Below are 24,674 nucleotides of genomic sequence, written 5' to 3'. Positions count from 1 at the left end.
CTCACAATAATCGGCAAGTCGAAAGCAATCACTACGCCTAGGTCTTTTCGGGACTTTCTCGGCCGGCCCCTGGGGGCATGACATCAGGTTACTCTGCCACGTGTCTTGCCAACGCCGGCCATGGCCACATTCAGTCTTGCTCGCCTGCAGCAGGCCAGATCTGAACGCCTTGTTAGGTTCACCTAGGATGTAAAGCGGCCAAAAGCGGTCTCCCTGCCAAGAGATGTGCCAAGGCAAAATCAACCAGGTATTTCACAAAGATTCCGTCACGGGGACGTGCCGCTGCTCGAGTTACCCTTTCGCATCTCGGACACGGAGATCATGTCTGTTCACAGGTAGAATTCACGGTTGGCACTCTGGTCAAAAGGTATTGTAAGGCATAGCCTTGTGAGATATGCTGTTGCATTGTATGGCCTGCAGCTCAAGCTGAAAGGTTTTGAGTATCTCCAATCAAAGTCCAAAAAAGGTGCCACTCTCATAATCCATATTTCCCCTGGTCACTCATCCTGCCACTAAACCGCCGTCTCCCAACGAGGAGACCCTGAGCCTCGTGACTCTCTCTTTCCCCTCTCGGTAGCGGTCAAGTTCTGCAGAAAAGAGAACAAGGTAAGCAAACTGATCATCAACAAGCCGGGAATGTGTGGAAGCGAGAGAGCTCCAATGAAACCTTACATCATGTGAACTTCCAAACCACCGCAATCGCACCTCCATCCCCATTCTTGGCACCATCAACCAGGGTACAAGGTACTGACGCTCTGTCATTCGCAGACTTGGCGAGATTGCGAAGGTTCATCATGAGCCCGGAATTCTTCATGTCGACGGTGCAGGCCTGGCTGACCGTGGCTCGGAGTTCGCGCCCGTCCTTGAAGTAAACACAATGCTCGCCCGGGGTGAGGGTTATTCCCCACGAGCCCTGGTTGAGCGCGTCCTTGTGCGCTGCATCAAAGAACTTCTCCCAAGCGCTCTTGCCCATTGTGACGTTGGCTTTTGTGGTTTCGTACTTTGTTTAAGGTGGCGGAGTGGCTGTGTGTAGACTCTTGGAGTGCTGTTGTATTTCGATGCGTTGATGATACGAAATGTCCAGTGGCTTTCAGGAAGTCGCAGGGTGTTTATATAGCTGCTCGAAGCAGTCCTGACGCAAGATACTGAGATACGTGAAGCCATGCTCGTCGACGCACTGCCTCCTTGTGACGAAGGTTGCTTGGCTGTGAACACCTTGATACTCTCTTGACGCAAGGCTAGGCTAGCAGCTTTACTCGTCGTGACTGTGTCACACAAACCCCGTGAGAACACGAATTCAAGGGGATTTACTCCCAGTGTCAGACAACTGAAAGCAAAGCCAAACCAGGTCATGTGCTAATGTCTCCAGTGAGACCACGGTGTGTTATGGCCATTTACGATCAATCCTGCAAGTAGGTGACACGCAAAAAGTGGAAGAGGACAATGACACTGGATCATATTACGCGGTGACGCCTCGCTCTGACAGGCGGTAATGCTCGAGCAAACAAATCTATGCTGTTGTACAGATACTCAGACACTCATATCCCGTTGACACCGTCGCCACCGTCACACCTCGACACTCTCACCAATCCCACAAGTGTCAAACACGCCCGTCTCGGGCAGCTTCTTGCTCCGCAAGGCCTCCTTCAGCATCTCCGGCGGCTCCATCACCGCCTCCTCGGTCGCCAGGTCCCACGTGCCCCAGTGCATCGCCAGCGCCCTCCGGCACCGGGTGTCGACAAAGATGTTGACGCTGTCGTACGGGTTCGAGTGCAGGCTGCTGAACAGCAGGCGGGGCTCGTACGCGCCGATGGGCAGCAGGCCCAGGTCGAAAGGGCCCTTGAGCTCGCCGATCTGCTTGAAGGCCGGGCAGCAGGGGAACCTGCGGTGCAGCTCGGGCGTGTACTTGCTCCTCGCCTCCTCGGGGATGTCGGCGCTGATGGCGCGGTAGCCCGTGTCGCCGGCGAACCAGACGGACTTGCCGCCCGAGCAGACGGCCCAGGACGCCCACAGCGAGTGGTTCTCGTCGAACGCGCCCCTGTTGGAGGCGTGCTGCGCAGGCAGGCATGACACCTGGGCTGCGATCTCCGCCGCCGCCGCCTTGTCTGCCGTATCCTCCGAGCGCACTCGCAGCTCGGCGTCTTCCCACCAGTCGAGCTCCGTGCACTTGTCGATGCCGAGACCCGTGAAGAACTTCTTGATCCCGAGGCCCACGAAGAAATGGCAGTTCGGATGCTTCTCCTTGAGCCGCAGGACCGTCGCTTGGCTGAGGTGATCATAGTGCGCGTGGCTGATGAAGCAGGCATCCACGAAGGGGATGTCTGCGATGGTGGTGGGCACTTCCGTGAAGCGCCTGGGGCCGAACCAGCTCACGGGCGAGCAGCGGTCCTCAAAGACCGGGTCGAAAAGGACCCGGAGGCCAGAGGGAAATTCTACGTAGAAGCACGCGTGTCCGAGCCAGGTAGCGCGGATTGTGTCTTGACTTAATAGCCTGCCGTCGCTTGATGCCGCATCCTTCCCTGCATCTGTTGATTTGATATGCCGAGAAGGCAAGAAGGTGGCCTTTTGCACTGGGATACCATGGCCCTCTGTGACCATCTTTTTGGCCTTGCCGGTCCAGCTCCGACTGGATACGTTGATCGGTCAGTCCCAAATTCTCCTGCAGCACAGCGTCGCATCGGACAATGGCTCTTACTAGACAAGCTCTAAGCCAATAGACCTCCCTGGCCTGTAGACGAAAGACGGCCAAGGGTTCTTGAACACCTTGCCCGGGGTTGCGTGGTGTGGTTTGCTATCGGCGTCATCCGGCCTGGCCTTGCTCGGCACGGGCTTGGTGACCGTGGTCACAAACGAGGTCTGCGTGCTAGCCATCCTGGCGGTACTGTGATTCAACGAGATGATCCGAGACGAAGCCTGCTTTCGACTATGCCGCAGAGCAAGACGAAAGGAGGAAGACAGCACCGGCATTGCCCACAGTGCACATATATAGACAAGATGAATTGCGACGTCAAGGTCCAAAGGCCGTGGTCGTTCGACGTTATGACAAGAGTCAACATCTTGGAGGGCCATGACGACCCGCGGGTCCGCCGGGCCAAATCCGGCCAAGTTCCCAGGCCAGCACCAGGCTTCGCACTCGGATCGCTGGTCTCCTGCCCCGTCGCGCGCCACGATGGGCGTGTTAAGTCCGCTGGCTCCGGATCTAGTCCATACGACTGACTGGCTTTGGGCCCCATAATGCAGTGCATTCCAAGCCTCTGCGCCGCTAAGATCCGATGGGTAGGTTCAGCCGTCTAAAGCTAAAAGCTCCATCGCCCTTCCATGTGCTTCACGCTACCATCATACACTTGGAGCCGCTTGCACAGGCATTTGTTGCCCGGGCCGTTGAGATATGGCATCCATCGCCTACGAGCATTATTCCAGGCGAAACACATTGCTTTGTAATCAACGGTGGCCAGACGCATTGTTCAGGACGAAAGTGGTGTTTTTCTCACGAACTCATCCGAGCCGACAAATCGGACGTCGAGGAATGCGATGTGCAGATAAGGTGATGACAATCCCCGATTCGGCAAGGCTTCTGACAGGGTTTCAATTCCGAACCCCCGCGGGCCCGCGGTTGTTGAGAATTAATTTCAGATCTCGTTGCGCAGTGGTGAGGAAGCATGCGACTACCAGGGACATCGATGAGATGAGAAGCCAGGTCCTGTGAGATACACTCGGGCGATCTCATGACGTCTTTACGCGTCCACGTCGTCGTTGCTTTATTCCATGCTTGCGGGAACTAATAAACAAGATGTATCAGGAGAGCAATATGCCCTTCTAACCTCCATATTCTCATACCCGGCCACTATTTTGGGCAGGTATCTAAGCATCAGTCACTGTCCCACACTTGTGTACGTTAGATCTGGGTCTCCAAACAGCCTGCTCTCGCCCTTCCAGACTATGACCTTAAAGTATAATGACTCTGTACGCCCCCAAGAACAGCTTCTGTGCGCATCGCCATCCCGCCTGTGCTCCCAGAGGTGGGCACGACCAGCATGCCAACGATGAGGTCTCACAAATTATGGAAGAGTGTCAGTCCTCCAGCTACAAAATGCTCAGCTTCTTGCACGACGATGGGATGGGACTACAACAATAGCGCCGCCTCATCCCTCCTGCCGAGGACCTCCAAATCCTTCCATAGCTATACCAGTGATAGATTATCACCATATCCAGCTCGTCAGCACGATCAGAAAGAGTCCAGGCACCGAGTTTGTTCCGTGCCAGCCACCTGCGTGGTCATCTAGATCTAGATCAAGTGCGGCGAGACCTGGGCCATGCAAGATGGGCGCCGTCAAAAGCTGGCGCCCACGTGCGGATCATGCCGAGTGTGGGGACGTGAGAGTGATCAGCCATGGGTTCTATTTTGGGCTTGTGCTATGTATGGCGCTGGATCGACAATCCGGACATTGTGTTGTCTTCTCGTTTCTTTTCTTTTTTTGCTTGTCTCTTCTTGAATAGGAAAGTGCTGATCACGAGATTGATCGAACCAAAACCTTCTCGAATATCAAAAAAAGCCTTGAAAGATAATTCAATAATCAGTAAGACTGGCTTGCTTAATGCTTTTAATGCTTGTAGAAAGCTATAACGTCAAAAGAATCCTTGTTGTACACAAGTTCGAGCAAGCAGCGAAGCCATTGAATTCGAGTTTAGACAACTCAAAGAGTCTCGACCAGCCAAGCGGCAGCGTAACTTTCCCATTTCGTAATGCAGCCAGCGACTCAAGAATTCTCCTTTATCAGTGAGGAGCAGTGTGCATCCTGGTCAGATGAAACGACGGTTGTTTAGGCCCACATCCAGGACTCGGGTCTTGGAGACGGACGGACGCAAACATCAAGAGAGCATGCATGCCATCGTTTCCAGGGTTTCTCTCTCTCTATACATCACTCCCAGTGCATGGACGCAATGCTTGTCGTTCGCCGAGATCGACTTACAAAGCTTGGTCCTTTCTTCAGCCCGCGGCGTGGGCAATAAAAGTCCAGCACCAGCTTCCAGCTTCCTCCGGTACAAATCGCCCATTCAGGCAATCAACCGCCCGCAGGCCCGTGAGCGACTTTAATATGCTTATACAGTGGGGTTTCCTGAGAGTCTCATTTCGTTTCCTCCCGGCCATCCATCCACCCCCGACTACGAGGCCAAAACACCGATTGCTCAGAGGGGAGGAGGGAAGAAAGCCGCACCGCGCGCTTGCCCCCGTTGGCCGGTCCGTGTAAGCGAAGAAACAAGGCCAGAGCCGAGAAGGATTGCGGTGGTTTGAGCAAGTTTTCTCGGGCCGCCAAGACCAGCCCTGGAGCCACACGCCCCCACACCGCTCCAGGGGCGCTTGGAGCGCTGTGCCTCTCATTGGGTGCCCGCCCGACAGAGGGCCTTCGCTTCAGCTAAGCTTAAGCTACTTGTACTTGTACTGTAGCCCGCTGTACTTGTAGCGCATGCTAGCGTGCCGTGCGTGCGTGCGTTCTCTGGAGCGGCGGCTGGGAACGCTGGCAGCTTTCCACTCCAGGAACCCGTTCTCCATCTCATCTGATCGGCGGCTGGCACCTGTTGAAAGATCAGATTAACCTCCAGTAGACAGACGGTTCAAGGTGAAAAGAAACGTCATTCATGGCACTGGAAACCACCCAGATCTCGCGGGTCTGCTAGTTCTACAGCACAAGAAACCAGGCAAAGCAAGGCAGTCATGCTCACCCAGTCGCCAGAGAACGCAAAACCGGCTTGCATCCGTTGGACAACAGATGTCGTGATGGGATGGGTGTGGGGGTAGTTAAGGCAAGGAAGCACCAGCCCGTCCGTGTGTCCTTACCGGCGGGTGCCACTCGTACTTGTAGATACGAAAGGGTAAGAATCACCACAAAAAAAAAACTCGCTCATCCCGCGCTTGCAAAGTCCCAGTGCCCCGGCGCAGGGGTCCAGGCCCAGAAGCTTCTTCTCCTTCTTAAGTGCTTGTAATGTAGCTTGCTGCTTGCATTGACAGACTACATATAAGCTTGCCTCGCCAGCTGCTTTCTGCAACTTCAGCTGCTGCCATATTGCTGCTTGTCATCATCTCACCCTCACCCTCACCCTCACTCGAGACCTTGTGACTTTCTCACTTTCTCCACGATCACACACCCAGTCTCTCTTGGCTCACCCACTTCCACTTCCACTTCCCGTGCACAAACACACACACACGCAGCCAAGAAGCATCACCAAACCAAGCCAACATGATGGCCGTCAAGTCCCTCGCCCTCGCCCTCGCCGCCGGCGCCCACTTGGCCTCCGCCCACTTCGGCCTCGTCTACCCCCCCTGGCGGACAGACTCCCTCAACTCCAAGGACCCGTCCATCTCCCAGTGGACCTACCCTTGTACGTCCATCTTACCCTCCCCCCCCTCCCTCTTCTTGGCTGTTGACCAACTGACCAACAAACAAAAAAAAAAAAAACAGGTGCCGGCGTCCCCGCAAACATAACAGGCAACAACGTCACAGACTGGCCCCTCGACGGCGGCAGCCTGAAGCTCGGCCTGCACCACGCCTGGGAGTACATCTTCATCAACCTCGGCCTCGCCGCCAACGCCGCCGGCGACGTGACCAACTTCAACATCTCGCTGACGCCCCAGTTCCTCAACTCGTCGGGCAAGGGCGACCTCTGCATCCCCCAGCTGAAGCTGCCCGCCGCCTTCAAGCCCGCCGAGGGCGCCCGCGCGTCGATCCAGGTCGTCACCGTCGGCGCCGAGGGCAGCGCCCTGTACAACTGCGCCGACATCCGCTTCACCGCCAACGCCACCGTGCTCAAGGGCGACGCCTGCCCCGCCAACCCCAACATCACCTACTACCCCGTCAAGCAGCAGACCGCCAACGGCACCCTCGCCGACGGCTCCGGCTCCGGCTCCGGTTCCGGAGGCAGCGGCGGTAACAGCAGCGCGGGCGGCGGCAAGAGCGCCGGCTCGCTCGCGGGCGTGGACAAGACCGCCCTGGCGTCTGTCGTTGGTCTGACGGCGGCCCTGGTCTATGGTCTGGGTTTCTAGATTTTTCTTCTTCTTTCTACCGCAAACAAAATGGTTTGCGTTTTTGTCTTGACATCGCATCGTGGAAGAGACGCAGAGGTAGCGTGGATTCGGTGTACATATGGACCGGGTTGCGGCCCTGGTGAGATGAAATCCCGCTGCGGGTAATGCTTGATGACAGTTGCTTAGCGATGCAGCGCAATATACCATTTGATGAGTTTGATCAAAACGTATGGCAGGCCTGTTCCGGTTGTTAGTCCATTGCAACATGATGTCCATTGTCATCCTTGATGCACCTCGAAGACTCACACTCAATCTGTCGGCACAAGCCTGATCACATGTGATCCGCCTCCTCACGACACACCTAGTCGCATAAGCAAGCAGATAACAACAATGCGCTCCATTTCCCATTGAAAAGATCCCGATTCATTTCTTTCATTCAGTCGGCAAACAGCTCATTGACGACGCGCTTCATAGTCGCCCTGTGCGCCGGGTTGGGAATCAGCATCTCGGCCACCAGCCGCTCCATCTTGTCCTTCATGTTGAGCCTGTCCTTGGCCTCGTTGATCTCGGACAGCCAGATCTGCATCTGCGAGACGGCCGACGGCGCCGTGGCGGGGGCCGCCCCCCTGCTGTTGTGGTGGTGGTGGTGATGGTGGTGGTGTGCGCCGCCGCGGTTCAGGTCCGCGATCATCCAGTACAGCGGCCGCGGGTGGTGCTGCCGCCCCCGCGAGTCCGGGAACGAGATCTTGCGCAGCACGTAGAGCATCGTGATGCCCAGCGCCCAGACGTCGCTCGGCGGGCCCCGCAGCTTGCGCCCGATGAACTCGGGCGGGACGTAGTACGGCGTGCCGCCCAGGCTGGCCGGGTTGTCGGCGCGCGTCGACAGGCCAAAGTCGCACAGGACGGCGCCCCGCGTCGGCGAGTACAGGATGTTGGCCGGCTTGATGTCGTTGTGCACGAGGTCGCGCCCGTGGATGTAGTGCAGGGCGCCCGCGATGTCGCGCAGGATCCGCAGCGCGTCCTGCCGCGTGCCCGTGAAGAAGTCCGACGTCGTGCCGCGCCACTTGCCCCTCGCGCTGAGGTCGTGCGCGTCGACGTGCTCCATGTACAGCGAGAGGTGGCGCGCGTCGCCGCCGTACAGCCGCACGATGCTGTCGTGCTGCAGGTACTCGTGCGACTGGTACTCGCGCAGCCACGTGTCCGCCTGCCGGATCACGTTCTGCTCGGCTTGCTGGGGCCTCATGATGGCGCCGGTGGGGACGGGCGGCGTCCGCGTCTTCAGCACCTTGACGGTGATGGTGCCGTCTGGAGGGACGTTGACGTGGTCAGAGGTGGCGGTGAAGACGGTGGACAACGTCGTCGACGCGATGGGCTCGCGCTTCTTCAGCTCGTACGAGTCTAATTCACAACCTCCCGGAATCTGCACGGAGTCGTCCTTCTCCAAATCCAGTAGCGCATGGCCATTGGTGGTCATGATCTCCTTGCCCGGAGCGGCCGTGGGCAGTGGAAAGACTAATGGGTCTGCCTTCTTGCGCAGAAACATGACAACGCCATCCTCGCCACGTCCTGTGGTCTCGGCAGAACGTATCTTCCTTAGCTCTGGCCCGAGCTCGGCGTTCTCGTCGGCGACAAATGAGCGCTTCCCTGACGAGTTGATGACGTCGCTGACCGTCGAGCTGGACACGTCAGACGATGACTTGGACGGGGTCCTGAGCACGGCGGGACGCTTCTCTAGGATGCGAAAGTCTAGCACCTCGACATCGTTGACCTTGATCCGCCAGGTACCTGGCGTGAGGCCTTTGCTCATGTAAGGGTTGACGATGTACTCATACGTCGGGCTCGCCACCAGGTGTTGGGGCACGCGCGAAAGGGCAATCGGGACCTCGGACTTGTTGACGAGGATCTGGTTGTCGCTGGCCGGGTCATAGTAGAGCTCGCACCACAATGGTGGTTTGGGTGAGTCGTCGTCAAACCCGCCACCGGGGATGCGGACCACAAACTTGATGTCCTTGGACGTCTGAGTCACAGCCAGGACCTTGTGCTGAGGCTGGTCTGGAGCGGCCACCTCGGCATGCAGCGCCAGCCATTCGCAGTTCTCACGGCTCCCCGGACTGACGGAGCGACTTCTCAAGGGCCGGACCAGGATACGGATGTCCTTGTCTTGCGGTACGACCAGCTTGTCGAGGTGCACGGCAGACTCGGCATGGCTCTGGCTGCTCGAGCTCCGCTGCACCTGGATGCTCTGCCATCGTGCATCGAACTCTGTTTGCGAGAAGGGCTCCGTCTTCTCCTCAGACTCATACCCGGCAGGCTCGACACGGGCCTCGGGCATGATTCTGACGAGAGACGGCAACGGGATGCTGACTGTTTTGTCTTCCGCTCCACGCCGGCGATGACCCACACAATAACGTGCCGTGGAGCTTCTTTTCACGCTTGTTTGAAAGAGTCACAGACGATGGCAACGAGATAAGCTTTTTTCAAGAAAATGAACGCCAGGCACGAATGCTTTAGGGAATCGGCGTGAGAGGAAACGAGAAGAGAGGGACAATGCAAGAAATGTGAACGCTTTGCTGCCTGTTCCAAATCGCACAGATTGCGCCTCAACAAAGTGTGTAGGCGGCCGATGAGTCGAGTTATGACGGGCTGGGTCTGGTCGCCCAAAAACTCGGCGCGGTAAGGCGAGGCGAGGCGAGGGCAAAGACAAGTGAGCAGGCGGCCCTCAGCACGCGGGGAAAAGACACAAGTGGACAGGCGAGAACCGCCCTGTCCCGAGGCCGCTTAATGAGACATGGTAATTGCTGGATCGAAGGCCTTTTCAAGATCGCTTAGGAGGTAGACAGCACAGGGCTCTTTGCGTGAGAAGGATCAGAGAGCACGCCCGGATGTCAGATGGGCTAAAGAACGAGGACGGGGTTCGTCTTGTGGGCGGGCGCAACGAGGAAACGAGAAAAACGGAGTCACCCTGGCAGCGTCAGTGTGGCCCTGCTGATGGCAATATGGGTCCCCTCCCGGCCAGCGCAGTCTCAGCCTCAACCCGTGGGCAGACCAGTGAATAAGTAGCCAGACCAGACGAGGAAGACAGGGACACAGTCATAGGGAGAAAGAGTCAGAAGCGGGGGAAGATAAGAAGAGAAGCAGAAAGTGAACGGCCGAAAGAAGAGCGGGGGAGGGGGGAATGTGGCTCATAGGTAGATCGATTGATTGATGATGATCCAACTTTGTCGATTTCCATCTTTTTCGTAGAATGACCATCGCTGCCTAGCCAGCGCCAATTCTGGACGAAGTGGTCTCGCCAGCTGCAGGACAGACAGATAGGGCGATACTCTAGCAGGATTGCATGGTCTTACTGTGATGGATGGTTAGTGATCGATCCGTCACATCTGCCAGTTCTGGCTGACACCACGAAAGCTCACTGGTAGGGCGACTGGGTAGTGAGGAGGGAGCGGGAACAGCCAGTAACGGCGGCGAGAGTGGGCAGCGGTAGCAACAGTTAGCGCTTGCGGGAGCCAAAGACGGCGCTTGGATGGTGGGAAGAACCGCCCGTGTGGTCCCCACGATTGTGGAAGTGCAGCGTGTCCCTCGTGCGCCCGTCCCTCTTTTGACCATCTGTGGTGGCCTCACCCTCCTTCTTTTTTTCTTTCCTTTTCTCACTCACCTTTCCAATCGCTCTGTCGCCGCATGGCGTGAGATCGATTCGAGGGCTGAGCTGCCTGTCAGTTCGTGCCAACGCCGAGTTACTCCAATCTGATGGCATACTCCGTATTAGACTACCAACTGTAAGGGATATTGGGCCTATGGCGACTGCACTGGAATGCCTCGTCGACAGCGGCTCCGGTCCTTGTCTCTCTGCGCGATGACTGCCTCGACAAGAAGGCCTTCTTACTCGACCCTCGAGTTTCGCGTCCGTCCCAACGACGTGATAGATCATGACAGCGAGGGGGTCGCATGGCCTAAAGGGATCAGACACTGGGCCAGGCAGGCGGTCACCACTTGCTGACCATGTGTGATGCCTGGTGATGACGGATGATGGGTCATGGGTGGGCGCGTGCGCATGACCGTCCGTGACTCGAGTGTGTGGCGAGACACACCAACAGAACAGAAACATTGAACGACGATGTTGGAGGACGGACCATCTCTAACTATGCCTGGCAGCTGTCAGCAGCCGGCCGCACATCCTGACAAAGCGGAGTGTGTGTGCCCGTGCTATTTTTGTGTGGGAAGGCTTCATCAGTCAGCCCTCTCGGACCTGCCATGACGCCCACCGCCGAAACGGGCAAGAGCCTGGAGGGCTGGGGGCGCATTGTGCGGGAATCTGACGGAATCTCACGCACCACGAGGAAGGACCATCGGATTGATCGACTGGGCACTGGAAGGTGCCAAGGGTGCGACTCTGCGAGCCTGCGACTGCGAGGTGTGGGTGGCACAGAATGGCACGGATGAGTTGACACAGCCAACAGCTTGCGCAGGAGACAGGCGGGCGGGAGACAGGCAGCCTGCGGGCCAAATGAGAACCCGGCCTCGGGTGGACCCTCGTTTGCGATACGGAGGCTGATTGGACCTCAGCCGGCCACACTAAAACTCTTCGCGGGCGCAGTTGCATGAATTTGCATTAGCGCGATGGAACAGTGTGGAACAGGAGATGACCCGGGCAGTGCTGATTGGCCCTAGGGCTGGCTTGGTGCGCCACTAGCGGCCTCTAGTGCCACCTGACTGTCAGGCCGCAAGAGCCGGCTCCAAGTTTAGGGAGGGAAGGGGCGTCAGTTTTGGGGGTGTTGACCGCATCGCCGTCTGCCCGCCAACTCTGATTCCCGCTGTAGCCTCACTCAGGGATCCGTGGAATGCCCACCCACCTGTCGTGCTTTGGGTGTGTGTGTGTGTGTGTCGTGTTGTGTCCCCCAGCTCTTTCGCCATGGCCCGTTCACCCAATTCTCCCTACCCTTCGCGCTCCCCCCCCAGCGATTCTTCAACCACCGTCGCCCGTTTTCCCTCCTCCAACCTTCGAGACCGACCGCCAGACCAAAGACACCCCCCCCCCCGATATCACCAAGTTATCGCCTGTTGGCATCGTATGCACGAACTCCGAAAGGGCCAGAGCCCCCCTAGCAGACCCGGTACACACAAAGCAAGCACGCAAATACCTGCACTCTGTCACTGAAAGGCTCCGGGACACGACTGTTCACGCACTCTGGCAAGCCCATTGCACCCAGCAAACCGCCCCGGCAACAAAGAACACAACAAAATCAACACTCGCACCACCTGTATTCACGGCACAATGGATCTCCTCACTACCTGCATTTAGACGGCTTGCCTCCCGATGAGCCCTGTATTCCAACGATACCCAGCAAGCGTTTTCTCTCCACGGTCTCCTTCCTCTCTACAGTCTACCACCTTGGCTTGATGTTTTTGATACCCCGGACGCCTATGTCCACGCATCGCTCTCGCTAGTTTGATCCGCTTCTCGACGTTCTCTCGATATCCCATTTCTCCCCAGGCACAGGATGGATGAACCTGGCTTAGCATGGCCCTCCTGGAAGTTCGGCATGAAGAGGGATGACCTCTTCACCACCCTCCAGGACCAGTACAATACCATTCCCTCTTCCATCCAGGACCCCGAGGCCTTCCACCACGACGTCTACGAGATCTCCCACGAGGCTTCCTCCCCCGATGAGTTCCACCGCCTGATGGCCGAGCGCAAGGAGCAGCGCATCCGTGAGCTCAACGATTCGCTCGAATCTGCCGCTCTCGAGATCATCGCCAACCCTTCTCTCATCGGCACCGAGCAATGGCAACATGCTGTCCAGCTCTTCCGAACCAAGTCTCTCGACTCGCTCGTCCGCTACTTCTCCTCCTACCTTCCTCTGAACCACCCTTGGCACCGGCCAGACGAGCCTTCCTTGTTTGACGACGGCGAGAAGGCCCTGACTCGCGAGCCCCTCTCCATTTCCACCTGCGTCTCCTCCCATCTTCCTCCCTCTCCGCGCTCGATGACCATGTACTCTGATTCTTCGGCTGCCTCTCCAATTGAGCGTGATGCTCATGAAGACCATCCTTATCTTGAGCACCTCTCCCCGGTCACGAGTGCATCCTTCTCCGAGTCTGAACCCGACCATTTCCACCCCGCCGACATATACCATCTTCGTGACGACGAAGGGTTCTCCCAACTGGCCGTGCAGGCCGGCGCGGAGACACCCGACTCGTCCATCTCTGACGCATCAGAGACTCACCAGAAGGAGTTTCTGGCCCTCGCCGACGATGATCACAATACTGCAGACAAGGAGTCGCAGCAAGAATCCGTCGACGAGACGACGCCCGAAAACATGGAGTCGGACACGCCCACACCCAAGCCAGAGTTCTCTGCCTTGTCATTCTTCGAAGCGAAGCCTTCGCCGCTTTCATCCTCCATACGACACCGGAGCTTGTCGCCATCAAGGCTGCATCCTCTCTCTACGCACCCCATCGCCGATTGTCGACGGTCGCGATCACCGCGCAAGAAGCGCCGAGATCACAGCCCTGTCGGTAGAGGCAGGAGGGTACTTGGACAGGTGTCCAGCACCCGTATACAAAAGTCAGTACCCGACGCCGTCCCCTCGAGGACGAGGGGGCGTCAGCGCGTCGATCGTGATGAGGCTGGCCGGAGCTAGCCTTGGTGGAGGTGGTGGATGTTTATTGGTACTACTACTACTACTGCCAGGCGGGCTTGTTATGTGGATATGGATCCCCCCCTTGTACATATGTCTCCATACCATTGTACATACCGCAATGATGATGATACTAATAGTTCAAGCTCTTCCTGTGTTGTTCTTTTATGTGTGTTGTGATTGCTGACGTTGCTAGTTTCGATCATCGTGGCCTCGGCTTCTGGTGTTTTGCTGGCCGGGCGCTTTTCGGTCCCCGACATTTTGGGCTCCACTCTCGACTTGCACCTCGATGCGTGCCACTGTTGCGATGCATTCATGAATGGTGTAAAGGTATTATTTGTATCCATGATAAGTGTCCTTTTCATTTGTCTCGTTTGTGTCGCTGTTGAGACCTGGTGATGGCGTATTTGACTCTACAGCGCGACGACTTTAACCATCACTCAACACCATCATTGACAAGGACAAGTTGATAAGTTGGCGGGACCTAGCAAGTTATATTAATGTCTATTGGTGTATCATTATCATTACCGTTATTATCAATTAGCTCACCATCATTCCGCTTTGATCGCCTATTCCAAACGTACATACAGACTGCTCGTGATGTCCCTTCCGTGCAGTACTTGTCGTGACTTGGACTCTGAAGCTACCTAAACCTCTACGTGCTTTCCAACAGAGACGTACCTAAAACGAACTCATGAATGCTCCGGCGGAGGATCCTCATGATGCACCGCAGGAGGACGGGCGGAGGCGCACACACGGACCGCTGCCCACCCGCCCCGGTTTGTCGAAGCGGGCGCGCTGCGCTTAATACATCCAACGCACGAAATGCGACAATAACCACAAGCACAGACGGAGAATCTGTCTGTCTGCCCAATAACGAGACGAGAGGAAGGGCAACGCAAAGCGGAGACGGCGCAGGGAAACAGTGGTGCTTGTCAAAACCAGGCGATCCTGCTTGGAGCAGCATTGGATCGCGTAATGGACCTGTTACTCGCCTTCAGAGGTCGTGATGCGAATTGATTATCCTCTCAAAGGACCTGGATTTCGCCATGGTGCCTAGCATAAGACCTTGCAGCATGGCATGCAGTCAGAAAGGCGAAGTTCTCGTACACATTAGGCAAAATTCAGCCTCGGGAAATTCATCGACATTGAAGGACGAAGGAGCATCTGATCTCACGAGGTAGGCAGGAAAGTCTAACGGGCACTGGAAGATGTTACTATTCCTCTCACGCTGTTGATACTAGTACCTGCATGACATAACTAATGCATCTCGACCACGACGGCGGATAAGACCCGGTTGTGAATACATTTCGAGCACCCTTTTGTTCTCTTGCTCGGGCCTTTCAACTCAACCCAGCCCTCAAACCTTGCAAAATTGTCAACAGATTCTGGGATTGTCGCAGGGCTTTTCACATCTGCACTTTGCTCTATCCCTGCATTGAAAGTCGGGCACGTCGTATACCACGTTTCCACTGATGTCGCAACGGAAATTGTACGGTGCGCCCATGCATTTCTTGGCGAGATCATTGTCATTGCAGAGGAAGACGGGCTTCGACAAGGGGGCAGGAGATGTTGCGTTTGTCTTCTCCTCGGGGACGGGATTGGCAGCACCCATGTTGGTGGTCAAAAAGAGTAGAAGCACTGGGAAGGTGTAAGTTAATCAGTGCTACTGGGAGAGGGAAGATTGGTCATTACCTTGTGAGGCTCGCATCTTGTGAAGGGCATAAGATAATAGGTGCAAGATAAGTCGAGGACCCTATTCAACCAATTCGCTCAAGGTTTATTCGGCGAGAAGTGCCAGGGCTGGATTTCCAAACAATATTGTGGTCCGGGAAGAGCCCCCTTTTATGTACTCTTACGCTTCCCTCAAGTTCAACGCATTCGTACACATCTTGTCGGATGGTGACACCAACAATAAGACACCTCTGGGACTCTCCGCTCCGAATAAGAGGTTGCAGGCATGAGCACCTACCTGTTGTGTCCTAGATCCAGACAGTGCTAAGAATGTCTTGCTAACAGATGGTATTTTCATGTGAGTCTATCATTAGCGAATGCACACACATCGGCTCAGACGCCTGACCAGCATGGATTCTAAGTTGCCAACAACATGATTCCAAACTCTGGTAGCCACTATCGGCGAGGGCGCTTCCAGAGAACAGCAAAACCTGATTGGCCGCCGTACGGACGACAGTACCTCTGGCCTGACTAAACCTTGGGCAGACGTTGTTCATGACCATCCCACACCATCTGTACTGAGACCAGAATTGTATGGATGTGTAGGTACCCAGCATATCCCCGCTGGTCAATAAAGGTAGCAACAGATAAAAGTGCTTGACAGGCCTACCACCATCCGTGACTCCGCCGTTGGAGGTTTCGCCCGGGGCGATCTTTTCGTTCAAGAATCCCTGCATTGTTTGCGTGCCCTGAGAACCAACGGCAACGATGCTCCACTTGTAGCCCCAAATCTCCTCCGACTAAGCCGGACAATTAGCTCCGTTACACGTATCGAAAGCAATGCTGTTTGCTACAAGTGTCTTTGCTGGCTGTCTGGATGCTTCATGACCAACTACCTTCCTTGTATGAACTAGGACTCGAGCAGACCAGAGCGGCATGTTCCGCCCTTTCGTGGTCAACCCCATGTTACATTCATTTCATGTGAAAGGATCTTGACCGGCGAGTGTTTGTATTCCTCAATCGTGATGCCAATCTGTACCGTAGCTATCCGACCTTCATCTCATGATCTCCCTGAGGCTGTCCCGTCCTGCATTCACAGCATCGTGGCACTTTCCTGACTTCAGCACCACGTCTGGCTGAGGATCGTCCTCCCTATCCCACGGAAACCCATGCTTCCACTTGAGCTCCTCTCTCTTCTTCCCCGTTGATATGATCACCATACAGGAGAAGTCGGAGACATTCATGCTCACGATCCGATAGAGCCCGCGGGCTACATGCTTGGCTACCTGCAGTACAGCGTGATGGACATGCTCGTCTGTGCCCGTGCGTAGCCACATGAAATCGGATTCGCCGTTGATGTTGATATAGACCACGTCAACCCTGTTGACGACGATGTTCTCACGCGCCTGATCGGGTCCAGGCCAGAGGTGCGGATTGGCGGAGGGATCGACGACATACTGGGCTGGAGTCGAATCCGACATTGCAAGTGCTGTGTTGATAGCCGAGCAGGGGAGAAGATGCGAGCGAGTGGTGGTAATAAGGTTGTGTGATTAATGGTTGCCAATAGGACAGGTGGGCCACGGCTGATCGGGGGCTTTATACAAAAGCAGAGTCTCTCTCTGGCCATTAAGATGTCATGCCATATGCCTTGTCTACCCGCGGTCCTTTTGCCTTCCTTCTTGCTGCCTTGTTGCCCTTGGCATATCGTGAGGCGTTTGATCGCGCATGCGCCGTTGCAAACATCCGGACATAGTAGTGCTGCGAATCAAGGATCAGAAGCCTCGAGTACTAGGTACCTGGCCGGAAGAGCAACGCATCTCAGGGGGGTAAATGCAACGTCACAGTCGCACAGCTCATGCTCCACGATGCAGGCTTGAGCCTAGCCCACCCGAGCTCATGAGCACGTTGGCCTTGATCAACAACACATCGCCAACCTTCTCAGGCATGGCTAACTGCCCGCAATGATCAACGTGATCGACGCTCCTTTCCATAATGACGTCTGCATCCCTGATCCGCCGCGTCTCTCACGTACCAGTATCTTGTGCTCCAAGAAGAGCCAGATGGCGATAGCGATGCTGCCATCCCGTTCTCGCCTTGTGTGGGCCTTGGCCGGGGCCACCCACACCTATGGCTCCTGTCTCTGCGCCATGCGCGAGAACCGTGAGGCCATCACCTGGCTTTCGGCTTTTGAGAGTTCAGAGACTTGGCCTGTGCCAACACAAGTACAAATGGGAGGGCCATCTCTTCTCTCATGCGCGGCCAAAACCAGCCGGACGTTGGGCACAACACGGCAGCATTAACATACTTACAGCATAACAAAGCTCACAAGGGCCCGGTGGTAGTAGAAAAATTTCTCCATCTTTGTTTCGATCTCTCTAGACTTGGGTCCAATGATGATCATCCCTTTGATCTCTAGCGAGAACCTAATTACAGCCATCGATCTCGCGCCTTGACTGTCTGCAGAGGTTCCCACTCAACATGCTTGTGATTGCACATTTGTACGAGTTTCTAGTAGCACGAAGACCTATTTGACCTCGGTGGTGGTGACATGAGCCTCGACGCCGGCTTCCTCGCCCTTCTCCAACCTGTCGCCGTTGCCGAGGCGGGTCAGCATCGAGCCCAGACCAGTTGCCTGCCATTCTGTACGGACGCGGAATGTTAGCACATGCCACAATGATCAAATCGTACGGCTCGTGGCTCTTACCTCTCGTTCTCCAGGCAGGAACCCTCGCCTCCATCATCTCGTCGACCTCTTCCAGGGATCTAATTTATCAAGCTTGTCAGCATGCAGGCCCAAATCAGCAGACAATCAGAGACAAGAAGTGACTGTACCTGTTGGTCATCTCCGGCATAAAGAAGAAGAGGAGGACGATAAAGACGGCGGAGATGCTGCCGTAGATCAGGCCGACCTTGGGGCCCAGGTTGGCGTAGGGGGCCTTGAGGAGGTACGGGGTCGTGAAGGTGGCGACAAAGTTGCAGAGGTTGGCGGCGCTCCAGTGGACCATGATGGACTTGTCGCGCAGGCTGGTGTGGGGGATCTCGGACTTGACGACCTGCATGTTGGAGCCGAAGCCGGCGGTGTAGAAGGCCGGGAACATGATGGTCATGGCGAGGATGGTGAGCGACTGGTCGTTGTTGCGCTTGGTGATGGTGCCCAGCCCGCCCATGATGAGCAGGCAGGTCGCCGAGATGGAGCCCGAGACGAGCGCCAGCCGCCGCCGGCCGGTGTACTCGACGAAGAAGATGACGAACAGGCAGGCGACGACGAGCAGGGAGCGCTTGATCATGGTTCCCGTGAAGGGGTCCATGATGTTGAGCTGCTTGAGGAAGACGGCGCCGTAGTTGCTCGCGAAGGTCTGGCCCGTCAGCTGGGTCGCGGCGGCGCAGAGGATGCCGATCCACGTCCGGCGGGCGTTGGAGCCCTTGAGGAGCTCGCTCCACTTGCCCTGCGTCGTAGCGGTGCGGATCGCCTCCATGATCAGGTTGGCCTCCTGCTCGGCGCTGTACTCGGGCCGGGCGCCGTGCAGGTAGTAGAGGGTGTCGACGGCCTTCTGGTACCGCTCCTGGCGCAGGAGCCAGCGCGGCGACTCGGGGAGCAGGGTGATGGTCAGCAGCACGAAGACGGGGAAGATCAGCACCAGGCCGATGGGCAGCTGCCAGCTGAGGTTGCTGTCGATCCTGCTGGTGAAGTTGGTGATGATGGAGGCGATGAAGGCGGCAAACATGTGGCTGAACGCGTACGTGGCGACGACTGTCCAAAACAGAGTTTAGAAGAAATCCTCATTCACGCAAAGTGGAAAGACGACTAGGGCAAGTTTGTGCATACCGGAGCCACGAATGGCAGCAGGGACGATCTCGGCCAGATACATGGGGACGAGGACAGCCTCCATTCCGACGTGGATGTACAGGATCAGACGCCCACCGAGCGCCGCCCCGTAGTTGGTGGCAAGGAGACTCAGCAGGACGCCGGCGATGCAGATGATGTTCATGATGCCCACCACGATGCGACGTCCCCAGCGTTGACTGATCAGCGAGGCCCCGACGACTCCCAGCCCGTAGGTGATGAGCGGGAAGGAGTTGAGGTATGCCAGGCGGCCCGCGGAAAGTTCCCATTTCTTGGTCTTGGAGTTGAACTCGCCGAACTGCTTCTCATAGTCTGCGAAACCAATTCTTGTCAGGGGAGATGCATCAACGCATTGTTCATCGCACGGAGAAACCCACGGTCCATGGCCTGCACCGTCGCGATGACGGCCGTCTCGAAGCCATAGGTAAAGACACTGGTGCCGAGCAGGATGATGCACATCAGCACATTCGAAGTCATAAACTTCGACAGCAGGTAGTTGTGGCTCCCAAGGAATTTCCACATGGTGACGGTCGGCTTGAGGTCGGATCCTCTGTTGTGGTGATGAACGGTTGGATGAGGAGGGATGTCGTCTGGGGATGGTCAGGAGCCCTGGCAAGATGACGGCTGGAAATAAATATTCATTTTGCCATCGCGAGCGGATCCCCCCCTCTCACGGAATTGCTGCCAAGACTTGCGACAGGATGAACGAAGCTTAGCGACAACGTCTTGAACCATGCATGCATAAGTGCCTCGGGGAGGCCATTGTGTCCAGGAAGGAGGGAAAACTCTTGGCCCCCGAAGGTCCGGTTGGCAACAAGGACGATTGCAGCTAGCGGTGTTCATGGGCTCGGGGGCCAAGAGTCATCTCTCCTGGAGGCTTTCCCCAAAACACGTGGAGAGTACAGAGACTCTGACCGTGTTCACTCCACAACTTCTCCGCATCTCGCTTGGCCTCTTTCCCCAGAACCCCGAACCTCCCTCATGGTGCTCCTTCTGGTTGGCCTTGATCTCGCCCTTGTGACCCATCTCGGGGAAGATCCCATAGGGGCTAAAAATCTGGTGTTGGTTCATGCTGGGCTCGATGCGCCAATGACCGAGGTTTAGCGTCGTGAACAATGAACAGTGCAGATCGCCAAGTCGGTAGTCGGTGAGCGCCCATTTAGCCAAGACGGGAGTCGGATTTCTTTACTCGAAAATCAAAGACTAGCTGTGCCAAGTTGGACGGACATTATTGTACATATCCCTCCTTTGGACCAGGCCTATTGGTGCCTCATCCAACAGAGAAATCCCTTCCACCAGCCAGCCCATCACACAGAGCGCGACATCAACATGCATGTAGACGAGATTGACAGCCGACAACCCTCCTTTCCACTGGACTGGTGACTGGCTAGGAGCCGTTGTGTAGCTACAGTAGCCACTTCATATTTGCTAGCACGACGCGGTACCCGTCCGGATCCTCAAAAGTCTTGCCGCAATTATCCCAGTATGGGTTGAAGCTCGCGACAGCGCTGACACCGGCCTTCTCCATCCGCGCTACGGCCTCTTTGAACTGGCCCTCCTCGGGGAGATAGAACACCATCAGGTTGTCCTGGGTCGGCGCGCTGCCAGCGTCGTGCCCGTGCTTCCGCGTGAACTCGAGGTGGTACCCCGCGCCGTCGTGGCCGAGCATCACGCCGTCGAAGCCGGCATGGTCGTGGAACTCGCCGATCTTCTTGAAGCCGAGCCCGTCGACGTAGAAAGGCAGCAGCGCCTCGATGTTGTTCGTCGGGCGCGCGACGCGAAGGTGAGCGGATGCAGTCGGAGCTGACATGACGATATGTTTGCCCAAACCCCAAACGGTACGGAATGTGCGGGATCGGTTTGGTAGAAGTGGTGGGAGTGACGAAATTTATGGTGCACTTAAAACGGTTTGCTTAGCCCGTCGATTCCCGTGGGCCCTATCGAGGGGGATTCGGGATTTGAGTCATACTCGAGATCCCGAAAATCTAGAGAGCTTGCCCGTCATCATCACTCTATGTGAAATGCAGCATCATTCTGCCGCTTGCCTTCGTCTGTGCTCAATTTGAAGTCTCTGACGCCAGCCTGCAGCAGAGATGTGAGAGTCAAATCCTTGTCAGCCGAAGGGGGTAAGGCTGGGTAGCAACACTCCTCTCTACCCAATCAAGCATTCCCCGACGAAAAGCTAAATTCACTTCGGGGAAGGAGTAGCGCGAAGACGAGGGCCGCCTCAAGGGATGTTGAATCTGATCATGCGCCCGGTGCATGGCGCTGCCGTTCTGCAGAGAGGCTTCAGGACCCATGATGCGCGCGTGCTCTGACACCTATCACTCCTCCGGCCTCTAGTGAAAGATCTTCAAGTCTGGGTACGTAGTATGTCCAGCTCGCCCTCGACATGCAGCTCCAGCCTCTCTCGATCGGCGGCACGTACTAATCCAGCAAGATCGCCAAGAAGTACGTCGGAGGTCTAGTAGTCACTGCTTCAATGCTCGCTCACAAATGCGCAAGGCACTAGCTTGAATAAGGTATGTGTGATGGAGTCGGCAAACCCCCACAGGGAGACCATCTGGTCGTAGCCTTTGTTCGCCATCATGTGTTGCAGGACGGTGCCGCCATGACAGCCGCGGCACTTCTCGGTTGCTTCCAGGTCCCCTCATCGCCCAGTTTCATGCCGATCGCATGGAGTGGAGTCCAGATTCGGGTGGGCCAAGCTGAATGCTGAGTTCTCCTCTTTGTGGAGTGTCGATCTCCAGATGAGCCTTTCTGGGGAAGAAAGGTTGTGAAGTTCTCACAAGGAACGCGATATTCTCAATAGGCACCGCACTCTCCAAATCGGAACCTTAGAAACTCCACAAAGCAGGATTTCCATCGTTCTGAGGAAGATAGGCTGTTGTTTATATGTAGAAGGGTAGAACTGGCCATAGGGCTAAAAGATTTGCTGACCACATCACTCGAGGAGAAAGGATGGGATTCCAATAATACCAGAGGTAGTTTCCAAGGCCTGAAGAATTCCGAGGAAGTTCAGAGAGATGTATAGGCCTAGTATCTTGGCACACTCTAAAAAGACACCATTCTATCCATTTATATATAACTCCTCCATGTGTTGCTCCTGTGCCTAATGCATTGAAGCGACAGGAAAAGAACCCGAAGCCACGTTTCAAGCCTGACGCTCAGTGAATGTACCTGAACTGAGGATGCATATTTCCCAAAGTAGCCACCTGCTCGGGCGGCACATTTAATCGATAGTCCCGGCCTCCAGCAGCGCGCTTCTTGTTCTCCCACTTCTGATACAAGACGAGGCTGATCGTGGCGATGATGACGGAACATGCGGTAGCTGTGTTCAAGCTGTTGCCGATGCGGTAGTTGTTCTTGGCATCGGTGTTGATATAACTCCACGTGGCGGTGATCGACCCTTTTGTACATTCATTAGCGGGCTATATGGACGATGACACTGTGACAGCATCCAATAACTTACCGATATTGGCCAGCATGGAAACGCCAGCATTCGCAACGTTGCGCACTGTGTCGGGCGCCGCGTTTGCTAGCGTCCAACCGACTGTGAGCGAGCCAAAGCTATAGCCTCCCATGGTATTGAGAAAGATGGCTGCGTAGCGAGCCTGGACATTATTGGTGCTCAGCCAGATGCTGTAGCCAATGACGCAGAGCATGGCCGACGAGGCAATGGCGTAGCCGTGCGTACGAGTCTTCATACTAAGGTAGGCCACCCCAAGGGCGTAGATCATGGCGACGATGGGGGGCGGCACCGACAGGAGCTGGATCTGGACCGTGGAGCGGCCGGGGTAGTTCAGGCGCAGGATCGTGGGCGTGAAGATGGACAGGCCCTGGACGGTGATCTGGTTGCAGATGTAGAGCCAGGAGCCGACCATGACGTTCACGTTGAAGATGCCCCTCTTGATCAGCCTCCACGTGATGCGCTCCTTGTGCTCGACGATGGCGGGCTGGTCATGGAAGATGCGAGCCATGGCCAGCTCGCGCTCCTTCTCGTTGAAAATGCGCGTCTTGGACGGGTCCGCCGGGAAGAACCACAATGCGAGGATGCCGACACCAACTGTGATGATGCTGTTTTTACGCCATGTCAGTGTGCGAACAGTCAACGTATGAACTATTACAAAATGCGACGTACCCCTCGACCAGGAAGATGTTCCTCCACGAGTGGACCGTTCCGATACTGCCCAAGGACAGGAAGCCAGAGGCGAGCAGGCCACCGAAACCGCTGGCGAGACCCGCGGAGAGCACCATGAAGAACGTGATGCGCGTGGTGACCTCGCTGCGGCGGTAGTACCGCGAGACGACGTAGCTCAGGCCGGGGAACTGGAACGACTCGGTGAGGCCGAGCAGCAGGCGGATGGCGTAGAAGCTGGCCTCGTTCTTGATGAAGGCCGTGGCCAGCGTGACGGCGCCGAAGGCGACGCAGCTCAGCGGCAGCACGATGAAGCCGAACTTCTTGACGCTCAGCGAGGCGGGGATGTCGGCGAAGAAGTAGATGGCGTAGTACAGGCAGGCGCCGATGTTGAAGCCGTAGGTGCCGAGGCCGAGGTCGGCCTCCATGCCGGCGACGCGCGCGTTGCCCAGGTTGGTGCGGTCGAGGAAGGTGAAGAAGTACATGAGGAAGACCATGGGCACCACGCGCAGGTCCTGCTTGCGCACGAGCTTGGCCTCGGCCACAGGGTCGATGACGTACTCGTGCGCATACTCGGCGATCGCGACGGCCTCCTGCGCGGCCTCGGCGTCGTCCTGGGGCAGCTTCTCGACGGGGATGTGGCGGTGGGCTTGGGGTTCCGCCATAGTGATGATTGAACAGGTCAGCTCTGAGGTGTCTCGGCCAGGGTTTTGCAGAGCGAGTGATGAATCCGCAATGTGTTGATCACTTCGCCCCCGCGGGGGACAGGGTGACATTTATCTCGGTGCCAAGAAGAACCAATCCGACGCATATCCGACACATGTACAAGTAAAGGTATCGCACAACAGGGCGAATGTCGTTTAGCGTTTGCCGAGCCTGGACTTTTCCAGTAATCTACCGTAGGCCGCTAGTCCAGATAGCCTTTTCGACGGTCGCTGCGGCACATCTAGTTGCATTCTCGCGGGGAAATCACAAGGGGATCGATACAAGACGAGGCGAGACGAGACTTGCATGCCCGTAAGCCAGCACACCAGACACGGCACGGTCTGATTGACCAACGGCCAGTCAGCGACATGCAGCATCGACAACGCAAGAGTGCAGATCGACTACGAGAGATCACCGCCTGCCCTCTGCCCAAGAGAGCTGGGCTGCATGGGGCACCCCTGCTACTACATAGACATCCCCCAAGGCCACGTTTTTGCTCCGGTTGACGGCTTCGAAGCACTCAGATGGCGATGCAGGTACGCGCCGGCCAGAGCCGAGGGTGGCTGAGGACAAGGCCAGACCTAGATCCCCCTTGAGAGCCCCGAAAGCCTCTTATCTAGACTATCTACGCCAGCAGCATTGACTAAGGAAGGT

General features: G+C 56.3%; 9 protein-coding genes across 9 annotated transcripts; 2 read left to right on the top strand and 7 right to left on the bottom strand.

The window, feature by feature from the left end:
• Window positions 1–673: 673 nt before the first annotated feature.
• Window positions 674–973, bottom strand: E0L32_004029 (uncharacterized protein; the record flags this gene model as incomplete). Its single annotated transcript, XM_031138395.1, has 1 exon — window positions 674–973. One exon carries the CDS (start codon window positions 971–973, stop codon window positions 674–676), a length of 300 nt encoding a protein of 99 aa, XP_030998091.1.
• A 593-nt stretch (window positions 974–1,566) lies between these two features.
• Window positions 1,567–2,871, bottom strand: E0L32_004028 (uncharacterized protein; the record flags this gene model as incomplete). The annotated part of the gene is made up of 2 exons (XM_031138393.1): window positions 1,567–2,626; window positions 2,696–2,871. 2 exons carry the CDS (start codon window positions 2,869–2,871, stop codon window positions 1,567–1,569), a joined length of 1,236 nt encoding a protein of 411 aa, XP_030998090.1.
• A 3,365-nt stretch (window positions 2,872–6,236) lies between these two features.
• E0L32_004027 (uncharacterized protein) lies at window positions 6,237–7,039 on the top strand (the record flags this gene model as incomplete). Its single annotated transcript, XM_031138392.1, has 2 exons — window positions 6,237–6,378; window positions 6,501–7,039. The coding sequence occupies 2 exons, from the start codon at window positions 6,237–6,239 to the stop codon at window positions 7,037–7,039; spliced, it is 681 nt and encodes a 226-aa protein (XP_030998089.1).
• A 418-nt stretch (window positions 7,040–7,457) lies between these two features.
• E0L32_004026 (uncharacterized protein) lies at window positions 7,458–9,353 on the bottom strand (the record flags this gene model as incomplete). Its single annotated transcript, XM_031138391.1, has 1 exon — window positions 7,458–9,353. One exon carries the CDS (start codon window positions 9,351–9,353, stop codon window positions 7,458–7,460), a length of 1,896 nt encoding a protein of 631 aa, XP_030998088.1.
• Window positions 9,354–12,519: 3,166 nt separating this feature from the next.
• Window positions 12,520–13,662, top strand: E0L32_004025 (uncharacterized protein; the record flags this gene model as incomplete). The annotated part of the gene is made up of 1 exon (XM_031138390.1): window positions 12,520–13,662. The coding sequence occupies one exon, from the start codon at window positions 12,520–12,522 to the stop codon at window positions 13,660–13,662; it is 1,143 nt and encodes a 380-aa protein (XP_030998087.1).
• A 1,375-nt stretch (window positions 13,663–15,037) lies between these two features.
• On the bottom strand, window positions 15,038–15,370 carry E0L32_004024 (uncharacterized protein; the record flags this gene model as incomplete). The annotated part of the gene is made up of 2 exons (XM_031138389.1): window positions 15,038–15,300; window positions 15,355–15,370. 2 exons carry the CDS (start codon window positions 15,368–15,370, stop codon window positions 15,038–15,040), a joined length of 279 nt encoding a protein of 92 aa, XP_030998086.1.
• A 1,018-nt stretch (window positions 15,371–16,388) lies between these two features.
• On the bottom strand, window positions 16,389–16,814 carry E0L32_004023 (uncharacterized protein; the record flags this gene model as incomplete). The annotated part of the gene is made up of 1 exon (XM_031138388.1): window positions 16,389–16,814. One exon carries the CDS (start codon window positions 16,812–16,814, stop codon window positions 16,389–16,391), a length of 426 nt encoding a protein of 141 aa, XP_030998085.1.
• A 1,043-nt stretch (window positions 16,815–17,857) lies between these two features.
• Window positions 17,858–20,987, bottom strand: E0L32_004022 (uncharacterized protein; the record flags this gene model as incomplete). The annotated part of the gene is made up of 6 exons (XM_031138387.1): window positions 17,858–17,973; window positions 18,038–18,096; window positions 18,166–19,084; window positions 19,160–19,801; window positions 20,152–20,360; window positions 20,587–20,987. 6 exons carry the CDS (start codon window positions 20,985–20,987, stop codon window positions 17,858–17,860), a joined length of 2,346 nt encoding a protein of 781 aa, XP_030998084.1.
• A 1,357-nt stretch (window positions 20,988–22,344) lies between these two features.
• On the bottom strand, window positions 22,345–23,980 carry E0L32_004021 (uncharacterized protein; the record flags this gene model as incomplete). The annotated part of the gene is made up of 3 exons (XM_031138386.1): window positions 22,345–22,586; window positions 22,650–23,254; window positions 23,319–23,980. 3 exons carry the CDS (start codon window positions 23,978–23,980, stop codon window positions 22,345–22,347), a joined length of 1,509 nt encoding a protein of 502 aa, XP_030998083.1.
• Between the last annotated feature and the right edge of the window lie 694 nt (window positions 23,981–24,674).

Source organism: Thyridium curvatum (genome assembly GCF_004353045.1).
Source record: "Thyridium curvatum strain D216 chromosome Unknown NODE_18_length_519074_cov_76.432364, whole genome shotgun sequence".
NCBI lineage: Eukaryota > Fungi > Ascomycota > Sordariomycetes > Thyridiales > Thyridiaceae > Thyridium > Thyridium curvatum.
Note: the sequence above shows the minus strand (reverse complement) of the source record. Positions and strands in the feature narration are given on the sequence as shown.